The sequence below is a fragment of the Pipistrellus hanaki genome (assembly GCF_964339955.1).
Source record: "Pipistrellus hanaki genome assembly, chromosome: 3".
Classification (NCBI taxonomy): domain Eukaryota; kingdom Metazoa; phylum Chordata; class Mammalia; order Chiroptera; family Vespertilionidae; genus Pipistrellus; species Pipistrellus hanaki.
In genome coordinates, this window is record NC_140505.1 from 184,197,752 (window position 1) to 184,216,795 (window position 19,044).

At 53.8% G+C, this 19,044-nt stretch overlaps 2 protein-coding genes across 4 annotated transcripts; one reads left to right on the forward strand and one right to left on the reverse strand.

The window, feature by feature from the left end:
- Positions 1 to 43: 43 nt before the first annotated feature.
- On the reverse strand, positions 44 to 6,156 carry LOC311618995 (UPF0193 protein EVG1 homolog). 3 transcript variants are annotated; one of them, XM_084876868.1, is made up of 7 exons: positions 6,004 to 6,156; positions 5,493 to 5,604; positions 4,210 to 4,272; positions 1,926 to 2,108; positions 1,135 to 1,275; positions 847 to 947; positions 44 to 660 (listed from the first exon to the last, which is right to left on the reverse strand). In XM_084876868.1, the coding sequence occupies exons 1-7, from the start codon at positions 6,145 to 6,147 to the stop codon at positions 589 to 591; spliced, it is 816 nt and encodes a 271-aa protein (XP_084732994.1). In that variant the 5' UTR covers positions 6,148 to 6,156; the 3' UTR covers positions 44 to 588. The 3 variants fall into 3 exon arrangements, with proteins under 3 accessions (XP_084732994.1, XP_084732995.1, XP_084732996.1); XM_084876869.1 differs by having other exon boundaries at positions 5,910 to 6,150; XM_084876870.1 differs by lacking the exon at positions 6,004 to 6,156 and adding an exon at positions 5,806 to 5,904.
- A 73-nt stretch (positions 6,157 to 6,229) lies between these two features.
- Positions 6,230 to 15,523, forward strand: POLR2F (RNA polymerase II, I and III subunit F). Its single transcript, XM_084876881.1, has 5 exons — positions 6,230 to 6,360; positions 8,343 to 8,412; positions 11,061 to 11,191; positions 14,763 to 14,834; positions 15,348 to 15,523. Exons 1-5 carry the CDS (start codon positions 6,341 to 6,343, stop codon positions 15,436 to 15,438), a joined length of 384 nt encoding a protein of 127 aa, XP_084733007.1. The 5' UTR covers positions 6,230 to 6,340; the 3' UTR covers positions 15,439 to 15,523.
- Positions 15,524 to 19,044: the final 3,521 nt, after the last annotated feature.

Genomic DNA, 19,044 nt, shown 5'->3' on the forward strand with positions numbered 1-19,044 from the left:
TGAACAAATAAGGCTTATCCCTCTGGAAACAAAACGGTGTGTGTAATGTGTAATGACCTGCGTTAACTGTGTTTTATTGGCCAATCAGTCGTCATGGTTAAACATTTGCCTAAGAATGTAAGAAGTCCAAGAAGTAGGCCCTGAGGCAGGCAGGACGAGAGGAGCCACACTCATTCCCGAGTTCAGACTCTAACGTGGGGCACCCAGTGCTGCAGGTGGCAGGACGCGGGCCTGTTGGTGCCCACGATGGGGAGACTGGCTTCGCTTTCACTCCGAAGGGGGTTCTTTCCCCAGGAAAGATTCAAAGTCGCGCGCGCGCGCGCGTGTCTGTGTGTGTGTGTGTGTGTGTGTGAGAGAGAGACAGAGAAGGGGGAAGAGACTAGGTTTCAAGAGGCACAGCCTGGGTGCAGTCTCTGATGTCCATTTTATAGGGTGTGTGTGCCCGGGTACCCGTACCCTGGGCCAGGGCAGTGCTGTCTGACCATTGACATGGCTGGCGGCCTGAGTGGGTGGGCTGCCCGGGCTGACCCTCCTGGCAATGGGTGGGCTCCAGTGGTCGAGGGGGGGCTGCTCCGCCCCTGGAGGAGGCTAGGCGCTGGCCAGGGCCTTCCTCAGTTCCTTGCTCCGCTGGTGGTCAATGTCTTCCATTTCCCGGAGCTTCTGCAAAGGGCAGCAGGGAGAGCTGGGGATCAGGGCAGGAACTCCAGAAGCCAACAAGGTGAGGCCAGAGCTGGGCTCCGCGAGCCTCAGCCACAGCTGGCCCTTCGTTTCTGCTCAGATCTCATCCTCCTCATGGTGGCCCCGGCCCCGCCCCGGCCCGGCCCGGCCCGCTGCTGCTGCTGCTACCTGGGAGATCTCGGTGAGGATGATCCCTCGGTACTGCCTGGCCCGTCCCAGGACCTCCATCTCAGCCAGGAAGTCTTTCCTCTCCTGGATTTCCTTGACCACTGAACGAAGAGAAGGGTCGTCATCGCACAGGGCAATGGGGCCCTCGGGCGCCTGGTGGGGAGGGGGCGCCGGGAGGGACTGCCTCGGGGAAGGAAGCAACGCTGTGGTCACCCTCAGGATCAACCCTTCCCGATTCTGGCCCCCCCCCCCCCCCAGCGCGAACTGGCCCCTCCCCCCGGGGCTTACGTTCTTCAAACCGGTCCGGTGCGGGGGCCGCTGGGGCTGGGTCCTTCCGCTGCACAGCCCGGGGCTTCTTTTTCCGCTCCTCCTTATCCTTGCCCGTGGCTAAGATGTTCTGGAGCCTGCGCTTCTCCTTCTCCAGGTCTCCTGTGAGGCCCAGAAAAGGCCCGGTTAGGCACGGAGGGCCCCGGTTCATGCCGGCGTTCCCACCTGGGCATGCGCGCCCCCAGGCGCCTGAGTAACGTGGAGGGGCTTCGCAATCCGCACCTCCTAGCCACGCGCCTCTGAGCCTGTCTGGTCAGATGGGCAGGAAAAGGGATCGAAAGAACCAACAAGAGCTTTGCCAAAACCCACACACTGCCCTGGTGCAGAGCAAGGCTAAGAAGGCTCAGTGGTCGCCACCAGGCAGCCTGCGTGCAGTGTACGAGGGACTGGGCCAGGAGTATGGGGAGTGCACCGAGGAAGGGTGAAGGGCTCCCTGAGGTAGGCTGGGGCGCAGGGAGCTCTGGATCTGAGGCGCCACGTAAGCTTGGGAGAGCCGTGGCCATGAGGTCAGCCGGTCAGCCCTCGGCAGAGACTGACAGAATCCAGCTAGTGGTTAAAGAGCATTTTGGGACATTTTTGAAAAAGGACAACTGTGTTCTGCTGCACCCTAAACGCTCCCCAGCTAACGCGCCAAGGCTCGAGAGCACTGGCATAAACAGCGGGGGAATTTGGTTAGATTCGTGCTCATCTCCCCGCACCCCCGTCCCTCCTGGACGGGGTTAGTGGGGCTCTGGTCCAGGCCTCTAACTTACTGGTGGCTCGAGGCTTGAACTGCTCCCGGCTGTAGGCCCCATTGGCCTGGCACATGCTGGCAGGTCGGAGCTGGGACCGGGTCGCCAGGATGGGAGGCAGGTAGACGGCTGAGGCTGGCTGCTTGGCAGGCAAGACCCTCTGGCTGGATGTTGGGCTGCAGTACAGGGGCAGAGGGTCTCCTCCTGAGGAGGAAGAGGCTGAGGTGGGGGATCCACTGGATTCTTACCAACTTATAACGGTGGCACCTTCTATACTGAGGCTAACAGCCAGAAGAGTCTCCTCCTCCCCTCCCAGCCCCCTCTGCAATGGTAGCAATTTGGTGGTCTCGGTCCATTCTTTTTTTTTTTTTTTTTAAATATAATTTTATTGATTTTGTATAGAGAGGAAGGGAGATAGAGAGCTAGAAACATCGATGAGAGAGAGTCATCGAACAGCTGCCTCTTGCACACCCCCTACCGGGGATGTGCCCGCAACCAAGGTACATGCCCTTGACCGGAATCGAACCCGGGTCCCTTTAGTCCCCAAGCCGACGCTCTATCCATTGAGCCAAACCGGTTTCGGCTCGGTCCATTCTTTTTTTAAAAAATTATATTTTTATTGATTTCAGAGAGGAAGGGAGAGGGAGAGATAGAAACATCAATGATGAGAGAGAATCATTGATTGGCTGCCTCCTGAAGGCTCCCCACTGAGGATTGAGCTCACAGCCTGGGCATATGCCCTGACCAGGAATCGAACTAGTGACCTCTTGGTTCCTGGATCGAAACTAATCCGCTGAACCACACCCAGCTGGGCTAGGTACTGTACAAACAAGCTCATACAATGGACCACACGATGCTACATTCCATAATAGACTCTTCACTTAACAGTGTATCACGGCTCTCTTTCCAGATCACTCCATCTACATGTAACTTATTTTTTACAGCTGCATGCTAGTCCTTACGATGGCTACATCATATATTCAACTAGTCTCCGCATTTCAGAAATCCGGGCTGTTTTTACTTTATTTTTACCACTTCAAACGACGCTGCAGTAAACGTTCTTGCACATCAAGCCTTCGCACTGGTGCTTTTATTTCTATAGATTGATTACTAAAACCGGCTGGGTCCACAGGAAAGGAGGGATGGTTTGATGGTCATAGACACAAATCTGTCTCACTGCCCCGGCCCGGACCTGGGGCTCTTCCACTAGGATCTGGCCCCTGTCTGTCCATCCCACCTTCTATCCATCCCCCCAGCAAATACGTAATAAGCATCCACTCTGTGCCAGGCCCAGACCGCTGTGGGTAAAGTGGTAAGAAAGGCCAAGGCCTACCTTCATGGCGCCTGCATTTGAGGTGTGGAATAAGATAAAATACAGAGTATGTTAGGTGGTGGGACCCAGAGTGACAGCAGGATTCACAATTTAAATAGGATAACCAGGGATGCCCTGGTGAAAAGACCCAACAGTGGTGAGGGGCCATCTCTGCAGGTATTTCGGGGAAGAGCAGTGGAGGCAGAGGAGCAGCTAGAGCAGAGGCCCTGAGGTGGGAATGTGCCTGGAACGTCAGGAACAGCCAGGAGGCTCGGGTGCCAGGAAGGCAGTGAGCAAGGGGTGTGTGTGTGTGTGTGTGTGTGTGTGTGTGTATATATATATATATATGCTGAGTGGCCAGATTATTATGCGTTCAGAGATCATAATAATCTGGCCACTCAGTGTCTCGGTGTATACACAGTTCTCTCCTCTGGAGAGCTCATATGGTATGTGTTTAACGGAGAAACAGGTTGCAGACATGAGTTTTGAGACGATTTTGGCTGGGCGAGAAGGTCCAATGACTCCGATCTCTTGGGAAGGCTGGCTAGAGGGGGACTGCAGGAAGCTTGTTGTCCCAGGACGAATGTCAGGAGAGAGTAACAAAGGCCCCTCAAGGTCAATTCCCAGGGGCAAGGTAAAAAATACAATACTGCCGAAGCCGGTTTGGGTCAGTGGTAGAGCGTCGGACTGCGGACTGAAAGGTCCAGGGTTCGATTCCGGCCAAGGGCATGTACAATGGTTGCGGGCACATCCCCAGTGAGGGGCGTGCAAGAGGCAGCTGATCGATGTTTCTCTCTCATCGACGTTTCTAGCTCTCTATCTCTCTCCCTTCCTCTCTGTAAAAAAGTCAATAAAAAAAAAATAAAATAAAAATACGATACTGTACTATTGTGGCCTTTAAAAATGATGCCCACTGCTCCTTCAGACAGAGGAGCACTCAGAATGTGGCCCAGAACCCCGCTGCCCAGCAAGCCTCCGGGGGCTGACTCTTACTTTTCATGGTGTCCATGATGTGTCGCTGTTGGAACTTAGTCAGATTGGATTCCTTCATCATCACTGCAAGAGAAAGCCCTTCAGGAAGGCCGCCTGGGCTGCGGGCAGAGCCTTCAGCTCACACGGCTGAAATGCAAAGGTGCCATCTCCTCCCGCCATTCTGCACCCAGGTACCCCCCGCTCTTACTCTCCTGCTTTATTTTTCCCTGTAGCACTCATCGCCATCTAAGCTCTATAATTTTAATTTGTTACCCTCCCACTAAAATATTTGCTCTAAGAGAACAAACATTTTTGCTGTGTTTTTCTTCTTTCTTTTTTCATGCTTTACCACCTAGAACTGTGGTCGGCAAACTGCGGCTCGCGAGCCACATGCGGCTCTTTGGCCCCTTGAGTGTGGCTCTTCCTCAAAATACCACGGCTTGGGGGAGTCTATAGTGAAGAAGTGCCGTTAGAAGAAGTTTAAGTTTAAAAAATGTGGCTCTCCAAAGACATTTCAATCGTCGTTCTGTTGACATTTGGCTCTGTGGACTACTGAGTTTGCCGACCACTGACCTAGAATAAAGCACACAGTGGGCTTTGACATGTTTTCCATTGAATGAAGGAATGCATAAATCAGGGGTCTTCAAACTACGGCCCGCGGGCCACATGCGGCCCGCAGAGGAGTCTGACCCTCTGCGGGCCGCATGTGAGCGCAGCCGAGGTGTTACAGTAGGAATTAGTAGTTCATATAGTCCGGCCCTCCAGCTCTCTGAGGGACCGTGATCTGGCCCTCACTTTAAAAAGTTTGAGGACCCCTGGCATAAATGAATGAGCAAGTATTCATTAAGCATGCGTCAGACACTGGAGCTACAATAGGAAGCCAAAACAGGAACAATCGTACCCTGATGGAGTTCCCGGGCTAGAGGTGTAGAAGGATGCTGATCAATGGGACACACTAAATATCTGACTACAGGTTATGCCGAGTCCAAGGAAGAAAGGGTATTGGGTAAGGTGAGGGCATGTAGGTTCCATGTGGTGGTGGGTGGGGAGGAGATAAGGCTCCCCTGGGAGGACACAGACAGTGCGATCTGAGGGATGTGAAAGAATGATCTCCTCAGAAATCTTCTGTTCTTTGACTTTCAGCCACTGGCAAGGAAGTTGTGGGACCTGAACCTTCCTGAACCCAAGGCTTCTCTGTAAAGTGAATATGGCAATTACTAAGCCACAGGCCACTTAGGGGGAGATCTGAGTTTCAGAGGATAACTGCTACCACGTCCCTTACCCTGTCCTGTAAGTGTACCAACCTCTGAGGAGCTGGCAGGTTCCAGGGGTGTAAGTGGTCTGCTTGGGGCAGCGACAGAACCCCGTTCCTTTGGTCACTGCCTTTACCCTTTCCTGGGAAGCCATGGGAGGGCTCTGCGGAGGATAAAGACGCAATGACACATCCGTCTCCCACGTCCAATCCTCCCCCCACCCCCGCCCCCAGCAGAGCAGCAGGCAAGTCTGGGAGCAGTCCAGCCCCATTGGAATTGTGACGCCGCCCTTCACTATGGCGACAGTGCCCTATCCTTCCACCCGAGCAGATACGCAGGCAGATGCACACACGTGAGCAGAGACCTCATCTTGACCCGGTGTCTGTGGCAGGAAAAGCCCTAGAGGAAGGGGGCCTGAGCCGTGGTCACGACAGTGCCTTGGGTGTTACGCCCCAATTGAAACCTCACCCTAAAGAAAGACGCCGGTTGGGTGGGCCCCAGGCAGACGGCGGCGGCTGGGACCCCACCCCGCCCCCATCAAAGAGCGGCGGCCGGGACCCACCCCGCCCTCAGCGGAGAGCGGCGGCCGGGCTCCGAAGGCCGAACACCGTAATCCCGGTTCCACCGCCGCACCGCGCGGAGGCCCCGCAGAAATACTCCGAGATCCTGGTGTGCGGAGCGGGCTGCTGGACGCCCTGGCTGCCATGGTAACGAGCGCGCGAGCTACTCGGAGCATGCGCGCACGCCCACAGCACCGGCCCGCCCTCCGGAAGGGATTGCTTCCGGGTCACCGCGCAGGCGCAGACGACGCGTGGCGCTGCGCGAGGCGGAGGCGCGCGGTTCGGCGTCTCCGCGCGCGGTTGTGGGGCGCGGAGCCGGGTCGCCGGGGCGCGGGCGTCATGTCAGACAACGAGGACAAGTGAGTGCGGGGGCGAAGCGGCCGTTGCGGGTCCTGGGGAGGGGCGGTGGAGCGGGAACCTGGGTGGAAGGAGGCTGAGGAGCCTGGAGTCGAGGAGCCGAGTCTGGGGGACCCGGGCTGCTGCGGGGGCCCGCGGGGCTGGAGCCGGGAGGGGCGGAGAGCATAGCCCGAGGTTGGGCACAGAAAGGCTCGGGTTCGAAGGTCCAGAGAGGGTCAGTGCCTTTCAGCCAACTTCCACCGCGCCGGGCTCTGTGCCGTGTTTGGGGACCATGAGGTGTAGGAGGCACAGCCCCCCATCCCCACGTGCTCCCGTTCTAGAAGAGGGGACCGGCCGTGGGCAGAGAACACAGCATCCTGTGCGATGAGGCAGCTCCTCGAATAGAGTCGCTTTGTCTCAACCTTGATGAGATGCTGTAGGAACGTAACTCCTGTTTGTATCAGTGAGTCGGTGGTAACATTGGTTTGCTTCAAGTCGCAGAAGCTATGGACGACGTTAAGTGAGGACTTTCTCTATAGAAGCGGCCCAGGAGAGGGAGGGAGGCCTGGGAGGGCGGCAGTAACCCGGTGAGAGAAGGAAGTGGCTTGCACTAGGGTGATAGGGGAAGTGGTTTTGAGTTCTGGATTTATTTTGGAGCGAGGGCCACAATGATGTTCTGATGTGTGTGTGTGAGGTCCAAAGAGAGGTCTGTTCTGAAGATAAACAGGGGGGCTTGGTCAGCATGAGTGTGTGATTCCAAAGGAAGCAGCAGGTGAGGTCATCAGGGGAGTGTCCGTGGAGAAGGGGGGGTGACCGCCGGACCCTGGGGCCTGAGCCTTTCTGTGCCCCACCTGGGGCAGTGCTTTTGGCTCCTGCCCTTCCTGCTCTCTGGGCCCCTCGGCAGTTAGAGCATCCCCACGGGAGTGCTTGTGGGGAGAGGGGAGAAACCTGCTGAGGTGACTGAGAAGAGCGGCCAGGGAGGAGGGGAAACACCAGGAGGGAGAGTGTACTGAGGGAGCGGGGGTGGCCCAGGGTGTCAGCTGGTAGGCCAAGCGCAGTGAGAACATGAGTAGTCCATTGGATTTAACAACACGGAAATCATTAACACGCTCGAAAGGAGTGGTTTTGAGGGAGTTATGGAGGTGGGTACCTTCTTGGAGTGAAATTATGACAGAATAAGAAGAGAAGAATGGGCCATGACAGGTTTGGCTCAGTGGATAGAGCGTCGGCCTGCGGACTCAAGGGTCCCAGATTCAATTCCTGTCAAAAGCATGTACCTTGGTTTTCAGGCAGCTGATCAATGTTTCTCTCTCACTCACGTTTCTAACTCTCTATCCCTCTCCCTTCCGCTCTGTAAACAATCAATATATATATATATTTTTAAAGAAGAATGGGAATCTATGACATTGGACAACTCTTCCATGAATTTGCATGGAAAGAGGGCTCCATGGGGAGAGAATAGAGAAGTTTTGTTTATTTTTTAAGGTGGAGCAGTATCTACATATTTATATGCTGATGGGAATGATCCAGTAGAGAGAGAAAAGAAACAGGATGCATGAGTCCTAGCACAGTTTGGGGGGCTGATGGGAGTAAGTTTGAACACAAGTTTGATTCGCTCATTAAGTAGATATTTTATATATATATATATATATATATATATATATATATATATATATATATTTTTTTTAAATATATATTTTATTGAATTTTTACAGAGAGGAAGAGAGAGGGATAGAGAGTTAGAGACATTGATGATAGAGAATCATCGATCAGCTGCCTCTTGCGCACACCCCACTGGGGATGTGCCCGCAACCAAGGTACATGCCCTTGACTGGAATCGAACCCAGGACCTTTCAGGCCCCCAGCCGACACTCCATCCACTGAGCCAAATCCGTTTCGGCATTAAGTAGATATTTATCAAGCACTCCCTCAGGACTGGCTGAGACACCCTTTGCCCTCTTTGATGCTATTAAGTGATGCCCTAACTAACCGGTCTCTTGTACAGTTTTGATGGCGACGACTTTGATGATGTGGAGGAGGATGAAGGACTAGATGACTTGGAGAATGCTGAGGAGGTCAGTATTTAACCCTGGGCTCTCTCTTCTGCAGCCCAGGCTGCCAAACAGCCTGGCCAGTGGTAATTCCCCGAATGCATCTCCCTCCTGTTTGTGCCCCTGCCACAAGCACCCCCAGTTAGAGGGAGCAGAGTTCCGGTCCTGGGTGGTGAGAAGCCCTCCAGGGTGGGTCCGAAGGCTTCTGTCCATTTGGGTCACAGCCCATGGCTTCTGGGACAGTTACTTCACTGATAGTGAAATGTCACCTTCATCCATTCAACAAACGTGCTGCGTGTTCATTATGTGCCAGGTGCTCTGCAGGGCGGGGGTACATAGGAGCAAGGGGGAGAGCGACCTGGGATAAAGCTGGAAAGATGAGGGCCCAGATCAGGCAGATTTCATAGCTAAAGGTGGCGGGAAGCCACTGTGGAGTTCTGAGCAAGGGAGTGACACTTTAGAAAGAGCATTCTGGCCTCTGAGTGAGGAGCTAATTGGAGGAACGAGAAAAAGAGAGAGACCAACTAGGGAACTCCCATAGACGTCCAGGTGAGAGGCCGGTAGCTTGGCCTTGGGCACTGCTAGTGTCAGTGATGGGAAACGGATGAAAGGTATTTTGGTGGGTTGGCTCTGGGGCTGAGAAAGCGGGAGGTGACAAGGAGGGCTCCTAGGTTTCTGGCCTGAGCGGCGAGGTGGGTGGGTTACCAGCTCCATGAATGAGATAGGGCTCCCTCTTGTGTGACTGATGGAGGAAGAAGTGCTTTACGGCCCCTGAACAGAGTGATCCTTGACTTCTTTAGGCTTGGAAGCTGCAGCCCCTCTTTTTGAATTTCTCTCTCAGGCACCTGTTCACTGTGTCAGAAACCTCCTACGCACCCTTCTGGGCCCTTCCATTCCTGTCAGCATTGCCTCCGACCTGTGGTTTAGCTCTGGTCCCTTTCTACATGCCTAGTGTTCAGCCTGGACTAGATCTGTATTGCTTTGCACTAACATAACTGCAGGAATTGTATTCCTGGTTTCCCTGCCTTCATTCTGCCCTGATTGCTGCCGTCACCTTTCTTACCTGCCCTCGTGATTGATTACTATTGGTCTTCCTTACAATGGTCTCGTTGCTTCTGTTCTTGCCCCTACAGAATGTTCTCAACAGAGTACCCAGAGTGATGTCTTTTTTCTCTGTTGTCATACTGTTTTTAAAATTTTTTTTTTTGATTTCTTACAGAGAGGAAGGGAGAGGGAAAGGGAGTTAGAAATATCGATGATAGAGAAACATTGATCAGCTGCCTCCTGCACACCTCCTACTGGAGATGTGCCTGCAACCAAGGTACATTCTCTTGACTGGAATTGAACCTGGGACCCTTGAGTCCGCAGGCCAACGGCTCTATCCACTGAGCCAAACCGGTTAAAGCATCTGTTGCCATTTTTAATCTCTACCGCATATAAGGGAAGAATTTCTATGTCTTCCTGCTCTGTCTCAAAAACTTAGAACAGCCGAAACCGGTTTGGCTCAATGGATAGAGCGTCGGCTTGGGGACTGAAGGGACCCGGGTTCGATTCCGGTCAAGGGCATGTACCTTGGTTGTGGGCATATCCCCAGTAGGGGGTGTGCAAGAGGCAGCTGATCAATGACTCTCTCTCATCGATGTTTCTAACTCTCTATCTCTCTCCCTTCCTCTCTGTACAAAATCAATAAAATATATTAAAAAAAAAACCAACTTAGAACACTACCTGATAGGTATGTAGTAAACACTCAATAAGTATTTGTTGACTTAATTTTTTACTATAGAATTTGTTCTCCTGCCTACAACCCTAGCGCACCTTTGGTCTAATAATTCTTCACAATTAGTTGTCTAAACCTAGTACGTTCTGTCCCTCCTCCGTCCTTTGGACATGCAGTTCAGTCTTTCTCCACGTCCTTCCCTTCCCGTTGGCTTGGGAACGCCAGTTAATTCTTCTACACTAGTTCAAGTCTCATCTCCGGATGTCTTCCTACCCCCCTGCATGCATCAGGTGACCTCACCTTCTTGTGAACTTGGTTGCATACTTGCATACCTTCAAAGCACTGCTGTTCTGTTTCTCTTTCTCCTTCCCAGACTCTGAATCCTTTGACAGCAGAAACTTTTAGTTTTCTGTCTCAACACCTATTACGATGTGTGGCATGTGACAAATGCTTAATAAGTAATTGTTAAATATATATAGAGAACATACTTAACAATTGAAAAATGTTTGCTAGTTTCTGCATTCACTGACTTGGTAGCTACTTGACCCATTGACTCAGTTATCCTGTCTGAAGATGGGATGGTTGCTTCTCGCTTCCTGCTTAGGGTGACTTGTCGTCTGCACTCAGGGCTTCTTTGTATGGGGCCACTGGTCTGGGACAGCCCCGTCTCTGGACCCTCCGTTTCTCTCTTCTGGAAGAGGCAGCTGGCTTGGATCCTGATCATCATTCTTCTCTCTTACTAGGTCTGAGACTGGCCAGTTCGCTAACTCTCCAAGCCTCTAAACGGCACTGCAATCCCTACCTCATGAGGTTACTGTGAGGATTAAATCAGGTGTCAGGAAGGCAGCAGCAAGGTTGCGGGGGGTGCTAAGCAGTGGTGGTTATCATCATGGGCATCGCCATCCCCCCCCTCAGTAAGGCGCCTGAGAGTTTCCCTCTTTCTGCTTGGTGGCAGGAGGGCCAGGAGAATGTGGAGATCCTCCCCTCTGGAGAGCGACCGCAGGCCAACCAGAAGCGCATCACCACACCATACATGACCAAGTATGAGCGAGCCCGCGTGCTGGGCACCCGCGCCCTCCAGATCGCGTGAGTGTGCGCCCGTGACTGTCTTTTCCATCCGTCGGGCCACAGGGAGCCTCTGAGCTGCTGATGTGGCAGCTGGCACCTAAAACAGACTCTCCCTGCTGTCACATGCTCAGTGTGGGCTTAGAGAACCCTAGACCACTGCGGGCCAGTTAGCTGGGTGTGCTGTGGCAGCCCATTGGGCTTATGGCGGTTCTAGTCCATAGCAGGCGATGGAGAGCCTCCATGGAGGAGAGCCTCCATGGAGAGGCCATGCTAGCGATGTGAAAACAACAGTGATGGGGTTCTGGGGATTTGAAATTAGCAACCTCTCCTTTATCTTCCAAGTCTGAAGCAGCTGAAGAATAACAAGATTCAGGAGATAGCCATGGGTAGGCGGAGATGCAGATGTCCGATGAGTTGCATGCTCAGACAGTGCAGGCATCGAGGCTGTGTCTGCGGGGCAAGCGCTCTCTGCAGGCAGGTGGCTTTCAGAGAGCAGGGACTCCCCCAAAAGCGAGGCCACAGATGCCTGTTTTCCCCCTCAGGTTCCCCTGTCAGATAAGTCACTCCTCCTTCCTGGGGCAGAGAGGGCAGGGTGGGACAGTTGCTGTCACTGAAGGTCTCCTATAGGAGCCCTACCCAGTATTTCCGGCAGTTGGGCTGCTTCAAGTAGGGAATATTGGAGACGAGGGTAGAAAGGAATCTGGGGCCAGCGTTGTGGAGTTCGGGGCTGGAGGAGTATGTGTCCCCATCCTAGTTTTCAATCAGCTTGGGACTTGACTTCCTCCAGTGAAGATGGCCACTGTGCCCACCTCGATTAAAGGCTTTCTGGCCGGTCAACATTGCTCCTCATCCGTTCTGCAGCAGCAGACCTCCTGTTGGGCTGGGCGCTCTCTGCTGGGCTGGGAGAAGCTAGGGCCGCAGTCCGTATGGTCATTTTGGTATCTTTGGATCCAGATCCTCTAGGCCACCATCAGTTACGGTAGCTGCTATCTACTGCGGCCATTTAATTTTAAATTAAGAACAATGAAAAGTTCAGTCGTTTGGTTTCATCAGCCACACTTTATATATTCAGTAGTCACCCGTGGCTGTGGTTTCCATAGGAGAGTGCAGAGAGAAGGCATCCCCATTGTTGCAAAGCAGTTTATTGGTGGTCTGGTGCTCATCTCTGCTAAAAATGACTGGCAGGAAGAATAGATTATAAATTATTTTTCAAGTAAGTTAAGTCTCTCAAACATTGAATAGGATACTGCGCTTTTACCTGTTGGGATGTGAAGATAATCAAACACAATCCTCCTGGCTTCTGGGTATTTATAGCCTGCGGGGAGGTGGACCCCTTCACAAATACCCAGAACCCAGGCAGGCAGGCGCGGTGCTCTGTCAGAGGCACAACAAAGGGGGAAGGAGTAATTGCTTGAAGAGGCTGAGTTCAGGCGGGGACAGGGAAGGGCCGTGGTTTTGAGGGTAACCCGGGAACAGAAACAGCACGAGTCAAGGCCAAGTGGAGGCGGGCAGGTTTGGCTTGTGGTGGGGAATGGCAGGTGGCTTGGGGCACAAGATTGGAAAGGATGTCACGGTGCCTTGAGGGACAGTTCAGAAGATTGGTGTGCGTTTGGTGGGCAGGGTGCAGCGCTAAAAAGTGTGGAGAGCCGGTCAGAGCACTGCTGAGGCCCAGGACCTGCTTTCTTTGGGAAAAGGCCTGGTCCCATCCAGCTGGGTCTGTAGTGCTCCTCCCATGAGGGGTGGCCGCTGTCCGGCTGTTCCCTGCCTGCTGTGAGTGGTGGGCACCAGGCCTGAAGCTTAGCCCTCGCACCAGGCATGCAACCCTGCAGTCAGGTGCTGAACAGTTCCTGGATAGTTTTTGGGTGAAGTCTCACTCCTTTCCCTAGCACCACCTAGTGGTGATGTGTGCTACAGCACTTCCTGAGAATCACTGCCGTGTTCTTTTATGGTGGCTCTGGTACAGACAGGTTACCTAAGGGCACACTCACACTTAGCACATTGCATGCACACAGTAGGGCTGGATGAGTAAATGATCTTTAATTATTCATATTGTGAAAATAAAGAAGGCATATGCAGATCATGTAAGGCATTTTTACCACATTCTTTAAAGCTTTAACACTTACCGAGAGAGGATATAGGGCAAGTTAAACACGGTCTCTGCCCTGGGGAAGTTTTCAGGCTTTTGGAAGTAGTAAATCAAAGTATTTAGTAATAAAATTAGTAAATTGTCTGGTGTAAACTGGGGGCAGGAAGAATAGTTGATTATCAGAATCAGCAGGGAGTTTTGTAAATGCAGGTTCTCAGGCCCTTTCACTGGAGAGTCTATTCCAAGGGTCTGGAAAAGGGTCCTGGGACCCTGGCTTTAGTGTACTCGCCTAGTAACTGATGATCAGGTTTGGGATCTATTAGTGTAAACCTGAGCTGGCATCATTAGTGGCTTCCTAGCAGAGGAGGGCCGAGATCGGTGTTGAGAGCCTCTGCTGAGGGTCAGGCATAGCCAGCGCAGTCCTGGGCCACAGGTGCTAGTCATGTCTAATGTGGAAAACTTCAAACAAGTGGTTAGAGGCTAGGGAGGCTGGTGCCGAGAGAAGCCTGTGTAAATGGCCAGCACCGAGGATCCATCGCCTGATCCCCAGAGTGGAGGCATTTGGGTCTCTCCAGGCTGACGGAGAGGAAGAGCAGTAGGAGGACACACACAGGTAACAACAGTGTCTGTCAGGGAGCCTCCGGAGTGGGGTGTGGTGGGAACACGGGGTGAATATAGGCAGGTAGCATGAGACGTGCCAGAAAGGTGGGCAGGGGCCAGTAAGCAGGCGACGTGGGCCCTGTGCGGAGGCTGGAAGCGCAGGACTTCTGAGGGGGGTTGCCAAGATGGCGACGGGAAATGGGAGCTGGGCCCTGAGGCAGGATCTGGGGGGGCGGAGGGTTAGAGCCGTCAGGAGCGGGACCTTTGCTCTTGGCATTTCTCTGTGCTGGGAAACTGCCTAGGCCCTGGGAAGATCCTGAGAGGGGAGCTGACACAGGGAATGGCCTTGTGATTAGAGCTGCTTCCTGTCCCAGGCACAGTACCCATTTTTTAGTTTGTGGATCTTCAGCTTATAAAGAGGGGTGTTATAGCACAGTTGGTAGGAGCACGTGGGTTCACATCTTGGTTCTGCCACTTACTGGCCGTGTGACGTTGGGCAAGTTACTGACCTCTCTGCCTCAGTTTCCTCATCAGTAAGATAGAATACCGTTCGCCAGTGGTGTCCTAGCGTCATTGTAGGCGAGGCAGGGCTTTTTGTCTTCATTTTCAAATGAGGATACTGAAATTTAGGGAGAAATTCAGTCTTTGGAGCAAAATTTAAACCCGGTCTACCGGCTCCCACTCGCATACCCTCACTGTCAGTGCCCCTAACCACTGCTCCTCACCTGCCATGCCTAGAAGGTGACCTTTCTTAAAAAAGTAAAAAAGCAGGTGACCTAGGTAAGGACTGGGGTGCCCATCCAATCCTGTTTGTGAAGTAAGCCCCACCCCCACTCCCAATTTCCTGTTGGACCTTTCTCCCCGCGTTTGCAGTCTCCCCAACACCTGTCCCTGTACCTACAGGATGTGTGCCCCCGTGATGGTGGAGCTGGAGGGGGAGACGGATCCCTTGCTTATCTCCATGAAAGAGCTCAAGTAAGTTGCCCAGACCACGGTTTGCTGCTCCAGAGCCCTGGCAGGCACCCCTGGATTCTCTGCTGCACCCTGACCCACTCCCTGCCCGGGAGGCGGTGATTGTTCTGTGGGTCTTGGCTTGTTTAGGAGTCAGCGCTTTGGACGGAGGAGGGACAGGGAGGAGGGCAGGCAAAGGGGAGGCCGCTGAGGAGACAGCACCTCTCCTGGCTGTCAGAGCCCCCTGTTCCTGCTGCAGTTTGCCTTCCAGCCCCCACTCTTCCTCCTCCTCCTCCTCCCCCTCCCCCTCCTCCTCCTCCTCCCTCAGACATGGCTGGCAGAGCCTTCCAGACCACTGTCCCACATTCGCGGACGCAGGAACCTTCTTTTTATTGCAGTTCCGTTCCTACAAAGTACACTCAGCCCCAGGAAGGTGCTCCCTGAGACTTCTCTTTCCTCGCACCTGCAGCCAGTCTGCCCATCCTGCTGCAGAGCTGGGTCTCAGCCCTCATGTACATGTGCCTTCTCCCCGCACAGGGCCCGGAAGATCCCCATCATCATCCGGCGCTACCTGCCTGACGGCAGCTATGAAGACTGGGGGGTAGACGAGCTCATCATCACGGACTGAGCTGGCCTCATCTTCCAACTGCGCCTCCCCCCACCTCCTGTTCCCACACTCTGCCCGTGTAAATAATAAACTATTAACCTTTCCACCCTCTGCCTCCGGCTGTCTGCTGTCCCACCAGCTTCTGCCCACCGTCTAGAGCTACACCCATCCCGGTGGCCCCGTGACTGTCAGCTCTTTACTAGGAAGAAGCACCAGGGCCTTTACCCTGTGGATACCCGCATCCTTCCCTCCCGCTCCCCTTCACCAGAGCAAAGGCTGCTGCAGGGGGACACCTCAGCTGCCTTCCCAGCAGACAGACCAGCCTTTGTGCCCAGGGAGCCGGTTGCCATGGAAACTCCCAATTTCCTTTCCAGTGGGGACTGGCTGCAGGGGCTTCTCCCTTCTCAGGAGTATCACAGAGCAGGTCTCATCAAACCACCCATTGTTTCCTAAGGACCTGCCTCGAGCCTCTTATCATGGGCCGGATCCCCTTTCAGGAGCAGCGGCCCAGCAGGAAGCTCGGGACGGTGATCTCCGCCCTCCCCAGGCAGAGCCCTGCTGGCAAGTCAGCTGGCGCAAGCACCCTGCACCTGCCCACCTGCCCCCCTTGTCCCCGCTCCTCAGGCCACGGCCCACACGGTGCCCTCCATGGCCCGCCTCCCTGGTCTGCCACACCCATACCCTCTCCTTCCCAGCCTCCGGAGGATGTCCTTCCTGACCAGTGTGGGCCTGTGGCCCTCTGAGGCCTTCCCTGGGGTGGGTGCTGGGGTCATAGTAGGCAGGAAAGCAGGATTCAAGGCGTGGCTTTAAATCAGGACTGGAGCACACCCTCTGTCCTAGGTCCTCATGGGTCCTATTCTCTTCACCTGCTTACCCGACATGCGGTGAGACCAATCACGTTGGAGCCTCCCTCCCTGGGGGCGGGGACAGGGAGAGGGTTTATATGGACACCAACAGAGATAGAAAGGAAGATTGGCTCCCTGAACATGCCAGCCTTAACCTCCATTCTGCTGGCAGCTCCCCTTCCCCAGGAGGCATGGCCCCAGGGTGGGTGCCCCCCGGCTGGACAGGTGGGAGTGATGAGCGGTCAGTCCCAGGAGGGCTGTTCGCTGCCTTGGAAGAGGGTTAATTCAGGGAGCAGTGGACTTCGCACCCCCTCCCACCCTCCTCCGAGCCTGTGGAATCCTTTAATCAAGTTGGGTGCTGAAATTTCAGCTCTGAAATGCCGCCTTTGTGCTGGCATCCAGGCGGCCGCCCCAGAGCGCGGGGTCACTTTCTCGGCCCCGTTTCTCTAAATGGCCTCTTTGTTCCCGCTGGGCCACTCAGTATCAGATGTGATTAAAGGGAGATGGGGTTTGGGTGGGGGCGGAGAGAAGGGGCTGGGAGAGGGAGTGGGGGGTTAACCCTTAGGGAATAGGGTGTAGGAGAGGGAGAAGGGGGTGTGTTTCCTCCCACCTCCCCTTTTCCACTCTGTTCCTCTTTCAGGGAGTCAGTCCCTGGCTACTCCGCTGGCCAGGCCTGGGCATGGTCTTCTCCTGGCTCCTCTCTTCACATGTGGTCACTCCCTGACCGAGGCCTCGGCACATCCGGAACCCGAGTCTAAGGGATGAACACAAGCCAGGTCTTCCAACTTCTCTGGGATCACTTGTTCATTTTCCCTCTTCCCGAGTCCCCACTGACTTCCCAGTCAATCTCATGAGATGCAGAGTCCCGCTGAGAGCAGGAGCAGTGAACAGACTGGAGATGGACTAATACCTGTTTTCCATTAGAGGTGAAGGGGCAGGTTGTAAAAATCACGAGCACATAAGGTTAGTACTGATTGATCCCTGACACATATCTAGGATCGGTTATTGCATATTGAAAAACAGATCATGAAGAGATCCAGGGACTAGCATAGGGTTTCTCAGAATGTTACCACGTGTTTCTTTCAGTGGTGGCTGGTCTGGAAGGTCGGAGGCTACAGCAAATCTTGGCCAGGCATTAGGCAGTCTGTACTAGGATGAAGTGTGGACTTCGTGGTGATAATAGATACAGAATTGATTGCCAGTCTTAAGAGTGTAGTAACAGAACTAATGATGAAGGATTTAGTGGATTCACAGGGCCTGCTTCTCTTCATTTCAACTTTTTTTATTAATGACGGGAATAGGATATTCAGGTCTGCAGATACAGGAGAGCTAGGAAGTTGTATTCAGGATTCCAAAAGGTTTAATGCAGATGGGAAATGGTCAATTCCAACAAGATGAACTATTAAAGATCAGTATAAAATCCTGCATTCATCTACAACAAAATGAAACACCGGACACATCTGACACACGGTTGGGGGCGATCGGACTTGGCAGCAGATGCTGTTCATGAGAACGGGTTCCCAGCGACCACTAAGCTTCACGGAGCCAGCAGTTTTGGTGAGGTTGCCTAAGAGCTCACATGACGCAGTGCCCAGATGGGAGTCTGGCCGCCTGGAGGACTGGGCTAGGTCCTGGCACAATCCTCCCCGCCCCTCCCAACCCCACCCCCCCAGGTCCCTATGAGGAGGTGAGAGGTGGGTGAGGGAGCGGAGCTGCTGGTCTGGAGCAGTGGAAAAGCATCCTTTCAGATTAAAAGTGGAAGTAGGGCCTGCAGATGATGGTTAGGAGCTCAATGGAGTCAGAGCATCAGCAGTTCTTAGCATGAACCTCGAAGCTTCCATTTGCCCATCTGGGAAATGGGGACAAAGACCGGATCTACTCCCTCAAAGGCTTGAATGACATACAGCACTTGGCCAGGGAGTGCTCCGTAAGTGGAAGCTTTTACCGTTCCTATGAGCTGGGTATAAGGAAGACTTCAACCATCGGAGCCACCCATCAGTGGAGCATTCCCTCCGTTCCTGAGGTGGAGTGGCTCCTGCCCCCCAGCACAGCCTGGAATCCAGCTGAGGAGAGAGCTCCGAGGGAGTAAGCACTGAGGGTTAGACTGCACTTCCGCCATCCCGGGTTCACTCTCAGACACAGGCAGCTGCTGTGAAGATGGGCGAGACCCTAGTGCAGGGGTCTTCAAACTACGGCCCGCGGGCCACATGCGGCCCGCAGAGGAGTCTGATCCTGCCCGCCAGGTTTTTTGGGCAGTGAGCGCAGCCGAGGTGTTACAGTAGGAATTAGTAGTTCATATAGTCCGGCCCTCCAGCTCTCTGAGGGACCGTGATCTGGCCCCCACTTTAAAAAGTTTGAGGACCCCTGCCCTAGTGTGTGTTTATATGTGTGTGGGGGTGGGGGGCGGACAGGGGGTGCAGAGAGAAGGCCCAGCATCACATCCTAAGGGACTGGGCCGGCTGGCCAGACACCAAGAAGTCAGGCCTGACCCTCCTCTCTAAGTACCTCTCTCTCTCTCTCTTTTTAATATATTTTATTGATTTTTTACAGAGAGGAAGGGAGAGGGATAGAAAGTTAGAAACATCATTGAGAGAGAAACATTGATCAGCTGCCTCTTGCACACCCCCCACTGGGGATGTGCCTGCAACCAAGGTACATGCCCTTGACCGGAATCAAACCCAGGACCCTTCAGTTTGCAGGCTGACGCTCTATCCACTGAGCCAAACCAGTTTCGGCTCAAGTACCTGTCTCTTGAATTCTTTGCAAACTCGCCCTCCTCTGC

Excerpts from the sequence above, each read along its gene's own strand:
- LOC311618995 (XM_084876868.1), bottom strand. The coding sequence starts at position 6,147 with ATGGCAGCCAGGGCGTCCAGCAGCCCGCTCCGCACACCAGGATCTCGG. Across the intron at positions 2,109-4,209 it reads CATCATGGACACCATGAAAA|GAGGAGACCCTCTGCCCCTG; the intron begins GTAAGAGTCAGC and ends CTTCCTCCTCAG. Across the intron at positions 661-846 it reads TCCTCACCGAGATCTCCCAG|AAGCTCCGGGAAATGGAAGA; the intron begins GTAGCAGCAGCA and ends TGCCCTTTGCAG.
- POLR2F (XM_084876881.1), top strand. The coding sequence starts at position 6,341 with ATGTCAGACAACGAGGACAA. Across the intron at positions 11,192-14,762 it reads ACCCGCGCCCTCCAGATCGC|GATGTGTGCCCCCGTGATGG; the intron begins GTGAGTGTGCGC and ends CTGTACCTACAG. Across the intron at positions 14,835-15,347 it reads ATCTCCATGAAAGAGCTCAA|GGCCCGGAAGATCCCCATCA; the intron begins GTAAGTTGCCCA and ends CTCCCCGCACAG.